This window comes from Leptosomus discolor, chromosome 1 (assembly GCF_034619465.1).
Source record: "Leptosomus discolor isolate bLepDis1 chromosome 1, bLepDis1.hap2, whole genome shotgun sequence".
Taxonomy (NCBI): Eukaryota; Metazoa; Chordata; class Aves; order Leptosomiformes; family Leptosomidae; genus Leptosomus; species Leptosomus discolor.
The window spans coordinates 156,617,321-156,631,646 of NC_141391.1; the positions used below are offsets into that span (position 1 = coordinate 156,617,321).

The 14,326-nt window shown below is 41.3% G+C and overlaps 1 protein-coding gene across 1 annotated transcript in view; it reads left to right on the forward strand.

The window, feature by feature from the left end:
• Nucleotides 1-14,326, forward strand: part of TBXAS1 (thromboxane A synthase 1) — a 229,291-nt gene that overhangs the window by 150,831 nt on the left and 64,134 nt on the right. Inside the window, exon 9 of the mRNA XM_086468110.1 lies at nucleotides 11,368-11,682. Within this exon, the coding sequence (XP_086324236.1) occupies nucleotides 11,368-11,682 (315 nt within the window). The remainder of the gene's footprint in view (nucleotides 1-11,367; nucleotides 11,683-14,326) is intronic.

Sequence of the window (14,326 nt, forward strand, 5' to 3'; positions counted from 1 at the left end):
GTGCATGAAGTTGCTTTTCTTTTGAACCTGATGGCAAATCAGTCTGACCATCTCAACGCACAAATGTGACCAACCTTGCTTGCTGGGGCAATTCTCTTCATGCCGCTGTGCCCAGGCTGCACTAGGGGCTGCCTCTCTCCCTCCAGCCTGCTGGAGCTAGCAGAGCTGGAGGCCTTTGCTAGACCCCGTCTGCTCGTGACCGTATCTGGATTTTGAGGATAATTTAACATTAGAGTTACTTATTATGGAAAACGACAGATTGTCTGTCACTGGAAACCTTGAGGAGAGGCTTTCTAAAATGTGACCTTGATGTCAGCTGGCTGCGAGGCAGGAATCCCTGCGTGGCGTTCCTCCGTCTGCCTTTTGCTAAAGAGCAGCCTGAATGATTGCAGTGATTCCTCTCCCTCCCCAAAAATCTGCCTAGGAAATCCTGCATCCGTGGCAGTCAATGGCAGCTTTACCCTGGCTTCATAGCCTGTGACTGTGCAAGGCTTTCTTCACGGCGACTACCCTTCATTTTTCCCTCCCGCTGGGATAAGCAAGCTATATCTAAGGGAGACAGAGACTAGAGGGGAGCTGAGCACCTCCTTTCTCTCTTCAACAGAAATGTACACTTTTTAATAATGTAATCTCAATTAAAAACATACCAATTAAAATGGGCTTTTTAGTAGGTCTCTGGGGAGAATGGAGCCATAATTCACATTAAAATGTAAAGCTTCAAAAGCAGGGAGAGCTAGGTGCATCGCAAGTGCCCAAATATGCAGTGATTTTAATTACAATGGAAACTTGATAAATTGCTTTGTGCCACAATCCATTATTAACAGCTTAATGAATATCACTGCTGCCTGTTTTAAACTGCTCCAAGGTGAAAATTGTTGTCAGTATTTTCAGTTGTGAACTCTGATTTTTAGTGTGTTTGTAGCTTGGCCCTTTAAAAAGGGGAGGAGGGTGAAAGTCTGCAGGCTTGGCTTTGGGTCTGGTTAAGTTCTGCTGGCTGCAGCATCCCAAGAAAGAGACAGGAGGAAAGATGGAGCTTTTGTGTTTCACCAGTATTGGGACTGGCCAGGGGTTAAATCTGCTTCTTGCACATTTAAGAGCAATGTCACAGCTGTTCTTTGGGCATGATGTCCTGGTTTGAGCCCTTATGCCAGCTGAAGAGTCACTAGAGCATGGGTACTTTTACATGTGCTCTTTCTCTGCACAATACCCATTAGGCTGGAGGACTGTTTGGGATGTCTGCTCAGGAGCAAAGGGAAGGTGTAACAGCCCATGATCAAGCATGAGCTTACTTTGGAGTGAACAAAGTGGAAGCTGGTTTGAATTTTCCAAGTTTTAGCTAGCAAAAAGCTGGTTTGAGGTATGGAATTAGGCAAGTCCTCTTGGAGCACTGAAATGTAAACAGTGATTGTACTCAGCTTTGAACGGGGGTGAAACATTTATTTTTTTCTTGACAGTTACTATGGCTGTAATTGTGCTAATGTTAAGATGGTATATATTTATAGGTATATTTGTAGTAAACTGGTACCTCCCCCCCACTTTTCAAAGCAGCTTAATATTTCAAGGGTAAAGGTTATTATTAGGAATGTTATTATTTTAAATGCTAACAGCAGGTATAGTGGGCTTATAGTTGTGCCCCGTTGAAATGTTGAGCCGTAGGGATTTAAATAGCCATGGTCTGGCTTTTATGAGATTTATTATTTATTGTGGGTGTTCTGTTTTCGCTTTTCACTTGATCGTGTGGTCTGACCAGAGGGTCATAATCCCCAAAATGGGATTACTGCTAGGTGTTTGACAAGATCTTGACAAGATCTGAGTGAGATGCAAGGTAGATGTCAGGACAGAAATGACTGGGAACTGCTCTTCTGATGCAGAGAAGTCACAAGTGTGTATATGGGATAAACATGATTTGTCTGAATGTAATTAATGTCTTGGGTTTTGCTATTATCATTCTGATTATGTTTTTCTGGAAAACAACAAAAGCGTATTCACTTTCCCCATCTCAGAAATGGCAGCATTACTCATAATGATGTTAACTTGCACCCTGCCAATTACACAGAGCTCTTCTGGTTCGTTATATCAATAATTATACATAGGATTTTTTTTTTTTTCTTGTGAAAAAAATTTCATTGACGGAGGAGTAATGATGCCTGTAAGTTGCTTAAGTATGGCTCGGAGAGGGGTATGTAAGATGTGGGAGATGTCCTCATATTTTCAGGGAGAAAGACAGCTGGTATTTTAGCATGCTGTTAATATTTGTGTGTTTCTGAAGTTGTATTTTTTTTTAGTTTGACTCTAGGAAGCATTCCAGACCACGGGACTGCCTTACTGTCATTTTTCATGCTTCCCTGTACTGGCAGAGGACAAAGTGGAGTGAAATATATAAAACGCCATCTAATTTTTCTTTTGTTCTTTAATTCATGCACAAATGCTTCTTCTGTGTGTTTATCAGTGTGCACAAAATGCTTATATTTGCAAGTTAATAGCTGTGTAAATGTTAGAAAGTCGTATTGAAACTCTGTGAAGGAAAGGAGAGCAGGGGGAGAATCCTTCCTGCTACCGAGGAGCCATCTATTGGATAAAACCCATAACTGAACTGAGCATCCATGAAACTGCAGAGAATAACACAATTTGTTATTGGTCACTGGGTAGCTGAAAATAATATTTTCCTTCCCAATACTGCTTTCACCCGCTGTGTTTCAAACCTGTACCCCTTCATGCATACAAGTGGAGAGTCAGATGTAGAGGCAGTTTATGTACTATAGATAAAAGCCACTTTAATATAGCCGAAGATCCAGGATAAATCCTAATGTGGAGTGCAGGTGTGATCGTGAATGGATAAGCCAGCAGTAGGATTGCCTGCCAGCAGTTGAGAGCAGTGCTCAGAGAAGAAATAGAAAAAAGACAAGTGTTTTTTCCATATTGTTAATAAAGAAGATAAATAGCATTAACTGTACTTTTTTTTTTGGTTTTTGTATCAGTCTCACAGCCATAATTAGTATAGTTAAAAAAAAAAAAAAGTAGTTTTAGTTACCCAGACTTACTTAAAGCCATCATAAAACCAAATAATGAGGTGTTCCTTCCCTCAAAACGTGTGCAACCTATATGTAATGTGATGCAGAAAGAAAGAATCTTAAACAAACCATTGGGAGAGATGAGGGAGGACAGGATGTGAACAGTAAATTCCCAGGATGGCCCCAAAACGTCCTGATGGCTTTTCGAAGTGAGCAGTGGGGCTTTGCAAGCATGTTAAAGAAAGCATATAGGGCATGAAACAACAAAGGATAAAGAAGCAATAATGAGATTCCTGTGCATTTTCTTGAATGTCAGGCAACTGCTAAAACCACAACTGATTATTAATCAGGAATTAAATCTAAGCAAATACAATTATAATCTGGGGCAAATAGAAAAGGAACAGAGGGCTGCCTGCAACTGCAGCCTTTAGTCAGCAATTTGAGTCAGCAGAGGGTCAAGCTTCTGGGTGTCAGACAGCCTAAAACGTTCCCTTCCTGGATCCTCCCTTCCTCCTGCGAATAGCGGAGTGGAGGAGTGTCGATGGTGTACTGGGAGGACAGATAAGCTTTGGGGAAGGATACATGCATACAGTGTGCAGCAGGGTGGTCAGCTCGCTGCTCATTTGAGAGTCAGTGCCTGTTTCACCCACTGGTGTGCATGAGGGATGGTCTGGCCCAAGCTGTTGTTCTTCCCCAGCGCCCAGTTATTTCTTCTCTTGCTGTATTTGCCCACTGTGTGTTCTGATAACCTCGCTCCTCCACCTCCAGGCACTGAAACATGTAGGAGAAGCTCAGCTACCATGAATACAAATCCAAAATTTATTGTTTGTACTCTGATAATGCCAGGAGTCATTATCAGAGTGTTGTTATCCTAAATGTTTTGCAAATACAGAATAAGGAGTTTGCTGTCCACTGTTGTTTGCTACCAGTGTCTCTTGCTCCCATGACGCAGGAACTGGGAAAGCTGGATGAAGCTCCCTAGTTGTTGCATTTTGGGCTGTTCTCTGAGCCTTCCCCACGTCTGCACGCGATGGAGGGAGGTTATACTGTTGTGCTGTGCTCTGGGCTGAAGCTACCAGCCCAGTGCAGCAGAAATGTGAACCAGCTGCCACAAAGTCCATGACACTTGTTTGCCATTAGACTGAATTTTCTGGAGGAGCTTAGTGCTTCTCTTAGACACCCAGGTCATTCTGCTCATCCTGGGATTGGAAGGAAACTCCCCAAAGTCAGAGATAAGGGTCAGTTCATTGGGGGTGTAAATGGACGAGGCTGCAGGCTGTCCCTTGGTTTTACACTGAAGAACTACTGGAAGGGTTTCCAGCTCTCTAGGCAAGCCGTAGGTTTCTCTGTGGGCCTACGTAATTGATGAAACAATCAAACAGGTGTATGCCTTATTTTCTCTCTCCCATGATTATAGTATCTTTTCCATCCTGCGTATCACTTCAGGCAAGTTAGGCTGGGGTCTTTGCAGCTCACAGTCAACAGGTCCCCACACTTAAGATTAAAAACAGCTTTCTTCAACAAGAGTCATAAAAGGCTATGTTAAGCTTGTCTTAGCTAGAAACAGTTCTTTTCTTTCTCTCCATTCACTAATGATTAGATATGAAATTCAAATTTGTTTTCATCCCTGGACTGTGTGGGAACATCTCGAGAAGGAGGCTGTTGTCTTTCAAGATATGTGTCCCTTGCAGCAGTTTGAGCTGAAGGGAGATGGGTTCCTAACAAAATCTTGTTTTTTAAGAATTCCTTCTAGCTTTATTTTCAGGTCAAATTAGGCATGTCCATGCTTCTGCAGATTACTTTAACTTTGCTCTTACTTTAGCTTTGCATTTTGAAGGTCAGAAAAGTGCAAAATTTTGAGGAAGAAATCAGCAGTTCCTGAGCACTCTTCTCCCTTGCCTCGTGGATGGAGGCGTTACCAGGTGAAAATAGGATTCTATTTTTCAGCAGTACGATTTTTCTGTTACCAGCATGCTTTATTAAAGACCTACTGAAGTAAGAGAGAGAGAGAGAGACATATACAAGTACAGGTTGTGGAGCCTCAGACATATTATGGGTGTAGCTGGGTGAAATCTAATGATCTGCAATATCTGCAGTGACTCACTGGAGGAGGAAGAACCTCTCCAGTGATGAAAATGGTTCAGTACTGGGGTGGACTGCCTGAGGAGGCTGTAGGAAGCTGGAGTTTGGTTGGGTTTTTAAGAACAGGTTAGACAAACAGCTGTCAGTGTTGGTTTGGGTGATGCTGCCTCATGGCAAGGGGATGGAGTAGATAACTTGCTGAGTTTCTTCCAGGCCTTTTTTCCCCATGTGATGGTGCTTTTGCCCTAAACTCTTTGAGTCCGTGTAAATCTGTTTTCATCTTAGGTCTTAAAGGGTATTCTGAGATCATCATTAGCTTTTCCTCATGGGGGTTTATAAGATTTGATGAGTGTTGTACTGATTTTACAGATGGAGAAGCTGCACCAGTTGTAACTGGGGTTTAAAAGCAAAGAAACGGAGTAGAGCTTTAAGCATCTCAGCTTCTGTGGAGGTCAGTGCTTTAACCAGTAATTCGTATCGGCCACTCCACAGATTTAGTGGCAAACTCAGCCAATAAAATCCATGTCATACTTGAATTTACACTTACTCTTGTTTATTTTTATTTTTTAAAAGAACATTGGTCACATAGAGAAGATATGTTTTGTTACCATGTTTAATACTTTCTATGCTCAGGTGCTTTCATACATTTGCCAACATAACTGCCAGTTCTGGGCCTCCTCAGCATCTCATGTAGCATTTTTGCAATATTATTGTAGGGACATTTCTTTTTTTCTTTAGAAAGTAGAAAGCAAAGGCATTGCTGTGGCTTCTGACATCAAATGGCAATGTCACTGAATACTCACAGGGCTCCCTCATTGTTGTGAACTACCGCCAGAAACTTGCACAGGATTTTAATGATGATTAAACTTCAGAAAAATATCAGAACAAGTCCAAAGTTATTAAAAATCATTTCAGTCTGGAGTTTCACTACAAATGTTAAGATCAGGCCAGGCCAGCAAAAGGCTTGTACATTTTCCAAGTGAACACTCAGTGAATATATATATATTGGGGTTTTTTTGCTTTAAAATTACTCAGGTTTTTAATGCAAGTTATATTGCTTTGTAAGATATGCCTGCCTGCAGACATTCAGCCCATTTACAGTAAAAACATTACAGCGGTTTCACTAGCTGATATTACCAAATGCAAACAAAAGAGTTTTTTTCTGCCAGACTGAAAGTCTCCCAGCCACTCTCAAACAATGGCCGTACTCTGCAGTTCAACAGGCTCCAGGTCCTTCTAGAGCTGAGCGTCACCGATGAGAGCACCATGCCCTCAACCTTCAGATGCACAAATTTGAGGGCTGTCAGCTGTGGTCTCCCAGTTAATTCGAGCTTCTGGGCTCAAGCACAAAGCAAAAGGATGATCTCTCTGAAAAGTTTTGAGATTGGATGTATTTGTAGAGAGACTGGCTTTTTTGTGACTTCTCTGAGGAACTAAATGAAACCTGAAAGTGTTAGGGACAGGTTAAATTTGATCCTTTCAAAGCAGTTTGGCAAAATGATAACTTTAGTGGGACTGCATTTTGTGCTTCTTTTTCAAAAGGATCTGGGTAGCTACTGCAGTGCTTTGCTGATAACTTCAGGGTGACACAGGTTTGTCTCGCCTAAAAAAAAGGTTGCTAAATCAAACTTACAAAAAGTGACCTGGGTATAAATTAATACAGCAGTGTTTGTACAAGTTTGTAGGAAACTGAAATGAGATGTGAGATTCCTACTTGTTAGATAAGGATTCTGAAGCCTAGCTTCTGCTTTTTTGAGCTGCCATCAGAGCATTTAAGAAAGGCTAGGAGGGTCTGCACAGTTTATTGTGAATGGTATTATACTAGCAGCATCACATTTGTATGACTTTTGCATGACAGTAAGTGCTTTACAGAATACCAACCAATTATGACGTCTAGTTTGATTCCTTGATTCATCTTTAAGTTGCTTTTTGTAGTTCTGGGCTCTTTTGACTCAAAATGGGGAACTGAACTGTCAAAGTGGTGCAAAATTTGAGTATAGTTTGCAGAAGATGCAACTGAAATCACAGCATTAAGAATAAAAAATTCTGACTGATATACATTTGGTAGCTTTCCTTAAGTAATTTTGGCTTCACCTTGCAGAGAAGTTGAATGGCTCAATCTCTCTACCCAAAGCATAACCCAAGGGTTCCATGGATCCCCAAAGCAGTGGTGAATTTCTCAAAAGGTCAGCCAGTATGTCAATCTTAGATATGAAAACACAGTTCCCTGTTTAGGAAGGAAAGAGATGGAGACATCCTCTGCCCCCCCAGGACCCTTGCCTCCTGTGAGGAAAGTCAGGATACATCACGCGTGTGAGCGATATATCTCTCTTCTTCTGACAGTTGCAAAACTTAAAAGCAGTGATTTGAGGATGGGTGATAGATACTACCGGATTGGCCTTCCACAGTATAGCACACATCTATTCTTCCAGTATGTAGCACAGAGCTTGTTACGGTTCTGTGCAGAACGATTTCTCTGCATGGCCAGGTGATGTTTAAGGAGACTAATGAGAGAAATGATACGGCCCAGAACACTGGTGTCAGGGAATATATTGCAAGGTGTCTATCTTGGGGAAGCTGAAAGCGGGGCTTGTCTTATTATATCTTTCAAAGGGGATGTCTGTGTCACCACCAAGTTAGACGTGCACCCTGTCCCATACTGCATTCAAATTAGATTTTTTCAAATAGTAGCTCTCCGTTCAATTTTCATTGGCTTAATGATAGGCTCTGTGTTGTACGGGGGCAAAACAAGAGTCCATCACATTGGCACGCCGTTCTTTTGAAGCAGGAACTTCTTTCTGAGACCATTGTAACTAACTATGCAAGTGTCAGAGGACAGGATAGAGGCTATTATGGGCTTCTGCTTTTTGTGAAGAAAATCAAACAAACATCCCTGATGGAAAAAGGAAGCCAGCAGCTGTATGTGATGACCAGAGACTGTTTTTTGTGCAGTGACACTGTCAGTACCTGGTCTGTTGTCAAACTGAAAAATCTGCCCCTTTTTTTCTTTTTTTCTTTTTTTTTTTTACTGCTGTCAACTGAAGTGGAGAAAACCCCTGTGAATTTTCATGAGATACCTTTTCCTCATTTCCAGCACTTAACAATCCAATTATATTTGGTTTTATGCTAGCGCTTGCCTCTATTGCCGTTGTTAGGTTTTTGAGTCAGAGTGATTTTTCCATCCTGATGATGCGGAAGAAAAATATGTTTCATTATGACTGGTTATAACCCTGGAAATCTTTTCTCTCGCTTGGGTTGATGATGATTTTTTATGTTGCATTCTATACTGATGCCTAAAGAGAAGTAGAATGAACCATAAGGAAGAGAAGCTTTGCTAAAATATATCTCCTTCCACTGTGTAGAATTATCTTGAAAAAAGCTTTCTTCTTTCTAATTTCATGGTTGTGTCCCCCCACCCCCACCTCCACCCCCATTATTCAAGTAGTTTTTACAAATGAATGTTGTTTTTGTAAGGACAGTTTACGAAGCCATTGCTCTTAGCAACCCCTGCTCACCTGTGAACAAATTACATGGCACAGAGAAGGTATCTAGTTGCTTCTCCGTAGGGTGACCTTATAAACAGATTCTGCAACAAGACAAGCTTTTAAATTCCTAACCAAATATATTATGTGAGTAATAAAAAGAGCTCCTCAAAATGGCCACAGAGGCATTTCAGAGCACATTCTTGGGAGTATTCACTTGTGCTAGCATTCATTAAGTTTGCTTTCAGCAAAAATTCTCATGAATGAAATTTTATTCACTAGTCATTATGATTATTACTTTACTATCATAGCAATAACCAGATGCTTTGTATAAGGCCAGGACCTGATTTTGTCTAAGGCTGGAGAAACATCTTATCAGGTCTCCAGAGAGTGTATTGTCTTAACTATAAGACCAGACTCAGCTAACAGCTCCTGACTGGGAACTGCAAACCCTCAGAGAGCAAAGGGTTTGTTTACAAGAAAATTCACAGCTAGAGAAGGATGCATGCAGAACCATGCCAAATGTTATACCACTTGAACTATAGTATGTAACAGTGTAACAACTCCACTCAATATGACTGTAATTATACATTTTTATGTTATAAAGGTAGTTTAGGTGATGATGACTAGTGTTATGGATAAAAGGGAATATCTCTACAGATGCAGTTCATTACTATACTGGACTAGTTTATCCACACACTAATGAACACACTGGAACTGGACTGGTTTGGGTTATTTAAAAAATGGCTAAACTCAAATCTATGTACTGGGAAAATCCCTCCAGTGTAGGCTATGCCAAAGAGTTGGACTCAGAGTTGGGCAATACATGGACTCCCAGAATGCAACTAAAACCCTTCCTAGAAAAGTTAAATGAGATTTTTAGCTCTGCACAGCTGAAGTATGCATGAAGTCTTGTTTCCTCCAGTCTAGAGGAACATGAAAGAGCAGAGGTAGCCTATCACACCTGAGGAGAACGACTGTGGCAGGGCAGCTGGCAACTTTTGGGTTGCTGTATTAGAAATTAGTAGACCAAGAAAGCATGGCCAATTTGAATATGGAAATTGTGCCTAAGTCTAGGCACAAGGAAGTATTTTCAGAGCTGGACCTCATTCACTGTTCACAATATGTATAATGTGGCTTTGTGTGCCTTCACTTCCTGGGGGAAAAGCATGTATCCCATGCCTTGGAGGTGAGATGCAGTTTGACTGACCAATTTGTAGGGTCTGTCAGCATGCAGTGACCAGCACTGGCTACTATCTGGAGCATTGATTCTTGGGTGTACCAAGGTGCAAGATGCACTGTGGGCATGGGTACAAGGTGCATAATGTACACGTGCAAAATGAAAAGGTTCTGTGGGGTGAAGGGAAGGAGTTGTTAAGAGGCAGTGTGCCAATCCCTTGTGTTACTCAAACCCCAAAATAACCATTCCTCTCTGCCTGTAGAGTGATCAGAACAGTTTGTTGGCAGCAGAGCTAAGCACAGAATACTTAAGTATTTCTCCTCTTTTGTTGTCTCACTGCTCTCTTTTCCCATGTCGTGTGAAAAAAAAAAGTAATCTGATTAAGTCTTTTGACATTTATAATTAATTAGTCCTTCCTTACTCTTATCTTGTTTGCCTGTCCTTGTCTCTGGCTTTTTCTTTTCCTACTTTATCTCCCAATCATCAGATTCAAGAAATCACTTAAATGATTTCTTTTTAACAGACAAATGCAGCTTTACAGATTTTTTTTTCTTTTGAAGAAAGACTTGTTCCCTTCTTTTCTCCATCCCACTGCACAAGTTGTCATGTTCTGGCACTGCAGTCACTTCTAAGTCCTTGAGCTATCATGTATTCTGTTGGTATTTGAGGAACTGAAAATCAATCACATAGCCTTATGGCTTAGGTTCAGCACAATTCTATTATGCCCACTCCCAAAAGTCAATTCAAACCTTTTGGGTTATATTTCAAAGCCTAATCAAGCTTGCTGTCCAGACTGGTTTGGAGTCAACTCACTCTTGTCCATAGGTCTGTTTATTAGAGTTTTTCTGTCAGAAACTAGCATGAAAGAAAGCAGTTTTCATAACAGTAGAATCATTCAGTGAGCACTTTGCAAAGACAAGCCACCCAAACAGGTTTTATGGTACAGGAATGTTTACTGTTGTAATAAGTTTCTCCAAATATGTTTAATTTTTTGATTTTTTTTTTTTTTAATGCTATGTTGATACAAGTGTTCATAACTGCACTTTCTCATAAAAGATGCACCATTTTACTGAGATCAGTTTCTGGTCCTGACTTGTTAAGCTGGCACAGAAATTATTGTAGATGCAACCCTAAACCTAGATGGTGACTTTCATGCTTTGGCCCATGTGAACAAATGAGGACTGTGTCTCCAAGCAGATGGGCCAACTCCTCCAAGCGTGAGTTATGCCACCTCCACTTGGCAGGTGCACATATGTCCATGCATTGACTATGTCAGTCCCTCTATTTCCAGCAAGTGCCAAGACATCACTCTGAGGATGAAAGCTCTGTGTGGAGCTGGCCATTAGCAATCCTCTGTGAAAATATGTACCTGTTATGTATTGGGGGCAGGTCAGCCTCATCCCACTGGGAAGAAAGCAGTGACCTGTTCTTAGTGCTGGCATTTCCAGCTGATTTATGGAAATCGCCTCATTCGGTGAAAGGCTGGTGGCCATCTGTGGGAGCCAAGTCGGTAGTATAAATAGGAAATAGTTCTCTCCTTCTGTCTACCATTGGGTAAAGGCATTGCTCTGTGACCCATTCTTCATGCTTCTTCTCATCCTGTATTCTGCAGAGGCGCAGAGATTTTCTCCAGTGGATGCTCGACTCCCGTGACTCAGCTGACTCCCTGGCAGACGGGTGTTTTGATGTGATCAGTCCATCTGCCGCTTCCAGACAGAACCAGGTGCCTCTTGCTGGCAGGGCCCCATCTGAAAAGGTTCAGAAGATGTTAACAGAGGATGAGATAGCAGGTCAAGCTTTCCTGTTCCTGATCGCTGGGTACGAGACCACCACTAGCACACTGTCCTTTGCCACGTACTTGCTAGCCACCAACCCGGAGTGCCAGGAGAAGGTGCTTCAGGAGGTTGATGAGTTCTCAGCAAAACACGTGAGTACGATGTGCTGGTGCGGAGTTCCATGCAGGGAGCAAGGCAATGTGAATGTCATCATGCCACTGAGGCATCTTCATGACCCCTATTTGTCTCAGCTCTCTATGCATATAGTAACATTTTATTAAGATTTTCAGCCAAAAATTCAAAGTTAATCTATATTGTTTAGGGTTTTTTTTTTGGAAACTGTTAAATAATGTAACCCTAGAGCAACTGAAGAGATGGCCCAAAAACTTTGTGTCATAGTGAAACCTTAACCTTTACACAGTATTTTACCTTATTGAAGTAAACCAGCTGTCTCCACACTCTAAAATTACACATTTCTGGGTTTTTACCTCTTGTCCAGATACTTTTATTGTTTCTGTGGTCAATTTTATTTACTGATCTTTGTAAGGACATAAGCAGTATTGTTAAAAAACATAAGCTGCATAGTTTTGCTTTAAATGTTCATACTTCTGTGGGTTTTTTTTCTTCAGCAGCAGAATATATGTCTATGCTTCAAAAAAAAAAATCACGATATCTAGTTCTCTTATACTTTGTTCAAATTACTTCTCCTTTGCCATCTGTATTTATCAAGGGCGTTTATGTTTCTTGGATAACCGTTGACAATATTTTGTACATCTAGCAGACCATGCAGCAGCCATTCTTCCACCCTACACTCCCTGCACAAGTTGTTAGTTATGAGAATTCAGACTGAGGGTCTTTTTCTTTTCGTGAATGCTTTTATAATGGATCACAAGACTGACAGGAATAAAATGACACCAGGCATAGCTGTCTTGCAGGATTTTAGCTGCTGGATTTGCATGCTGAAATTATTAACTATACAATTTTGGGAGTTTCATACTTTTTATGCATTCCATGCTCTGTTGTACTTAGAGAACAAGAAAAGAGTTGTATAATTTTCTGCTTTGCTGGTAATAGAAAATTCTCGACTGTGCAGAAGTGTGCCCATTCAAAAGCTACCATTTCCCTCCTTTTGGTTGTGCCAGGATTTGTGTACACAGAAAATGTCTTCTTTTGTCTTGCTTGACAAGGTTCTGAGTGTGGTGGGTCTCTGACTAAGATTGCTTTTACTCTGAGGGTGCAGATGGATGACAGCAGTGGAGGTGAGGACTGCAATCTGATCCACAGAGCTTTTTCTCAGTGCATGCTTCATACCTCTGGTGTGAGTTAACTCAATACAATGAAACCGTTGATGTGTTATGTTCTAACCTGTAGGGCTTGGGTTATATTCTTAGGTTATTAGCTCCACATCACTCCAGCTGGGGCGTATTTACTTGTTTCATTCAAATACGGCAGACCTAATTATGCCCTTGTGTCTGGTTAGTTCAACTGACACTTCCTGAAGGCCTGCAAAGATGTGAAGGTGCAACTTGGCCTGGAGAATGTGCAGTTTACTGGTTAACACTGGTGACAGATTTGCTCACAGAAAGCCCTGTTATGCAGCCCCAAGGAAAATATGGCTGATCTCTTTGGCAGTACCTGAAAACTGACAGCCTGAGAAACAAAAGTGAAATTGCTGGCAGAGGTATCCAGTATGATAGGTAGGCAATGTTGTTCATATCTGTCTGTAGATGGGGATATGAATTAGTAAACTTTCCCAAGTAAGTGCATAGAAAGCTGACTGCAAGTAGTCGTTATCTGGCCAGTTACTACAGACATTTCACATAGGAACACCATGTATATGGCCATGTCTATGTTAACAAGTAGTGTGCACCTGTAGACACAGATTCATCATCTAGCACAGCTGGTAGTGAGCTGGGTGCGCACTGTAGGACTTTGAGGTTAGTTCAAGTCTGGCCTTGTGTACCAAATTCCCCTTAGCATCTGGGCCAATCTTCTGGTTTAGTTCCAGTTAAAGGAGCCCTTGCTGCGCACTTGGAAACTGCAGCGTGAACCAGCGCAGGAGACTTGCATGTGAATGTGCTCCTGATCCAAGCTAGAGAACTAAATGGACCCCATGTAGTATATGGTCTGTCTGAGCTGTCACTCACTATTAGTAGTATTTTAATAATAATACAATTCAAATGTGTAATGCTTGACTCTCTTTGTTCTCTAACAGGAATATTTTACTAGTAATTTCAGCTTTTTCAGTATCTAGGAGAGGTTGTGGAGCTAGCAACATTCGTGGCAGAGAAGTTAAAATTTGGTGTAGAGAGATGGCACTCAATTTAAATGAATGATTTTTGCAGGTCTTTACTGTACACAGTCTGTGTGGTGCCTCAACCCAAACCGGTGGCCTCACCCCAAACATGCTGTCCCATGTGATATATTGGTTGGAAGTACCTTTCAAATCACTTCCGCATACTTCACCAGTTTTCAGGTTTAGCTTTAGATGGTGCCTATACAGATGTATGGCCAAGGAGAAGAGGGAGAGAAGGATAACTATTCATCTTCTGTCCTTGATACCAGGAAATTCATAGATATAATCTGTGTAGTCCCATCCTTCAATAGATTTCCTATTATAAACAGTTCATGATTTGAGGTGGGAAGGGCAATGCACTGCTCAAGGAGCCCATCCCAGAATAAGTAAAAGGGTGCAGCAGTTCAGTCCCCTTAGTGACTGTAATTAACTACTTTCAGCCTAGAAAATAAGATCTATGCAAATGGTTTGCAAGTTACGGGAGCAGAAGCTATTTTAAA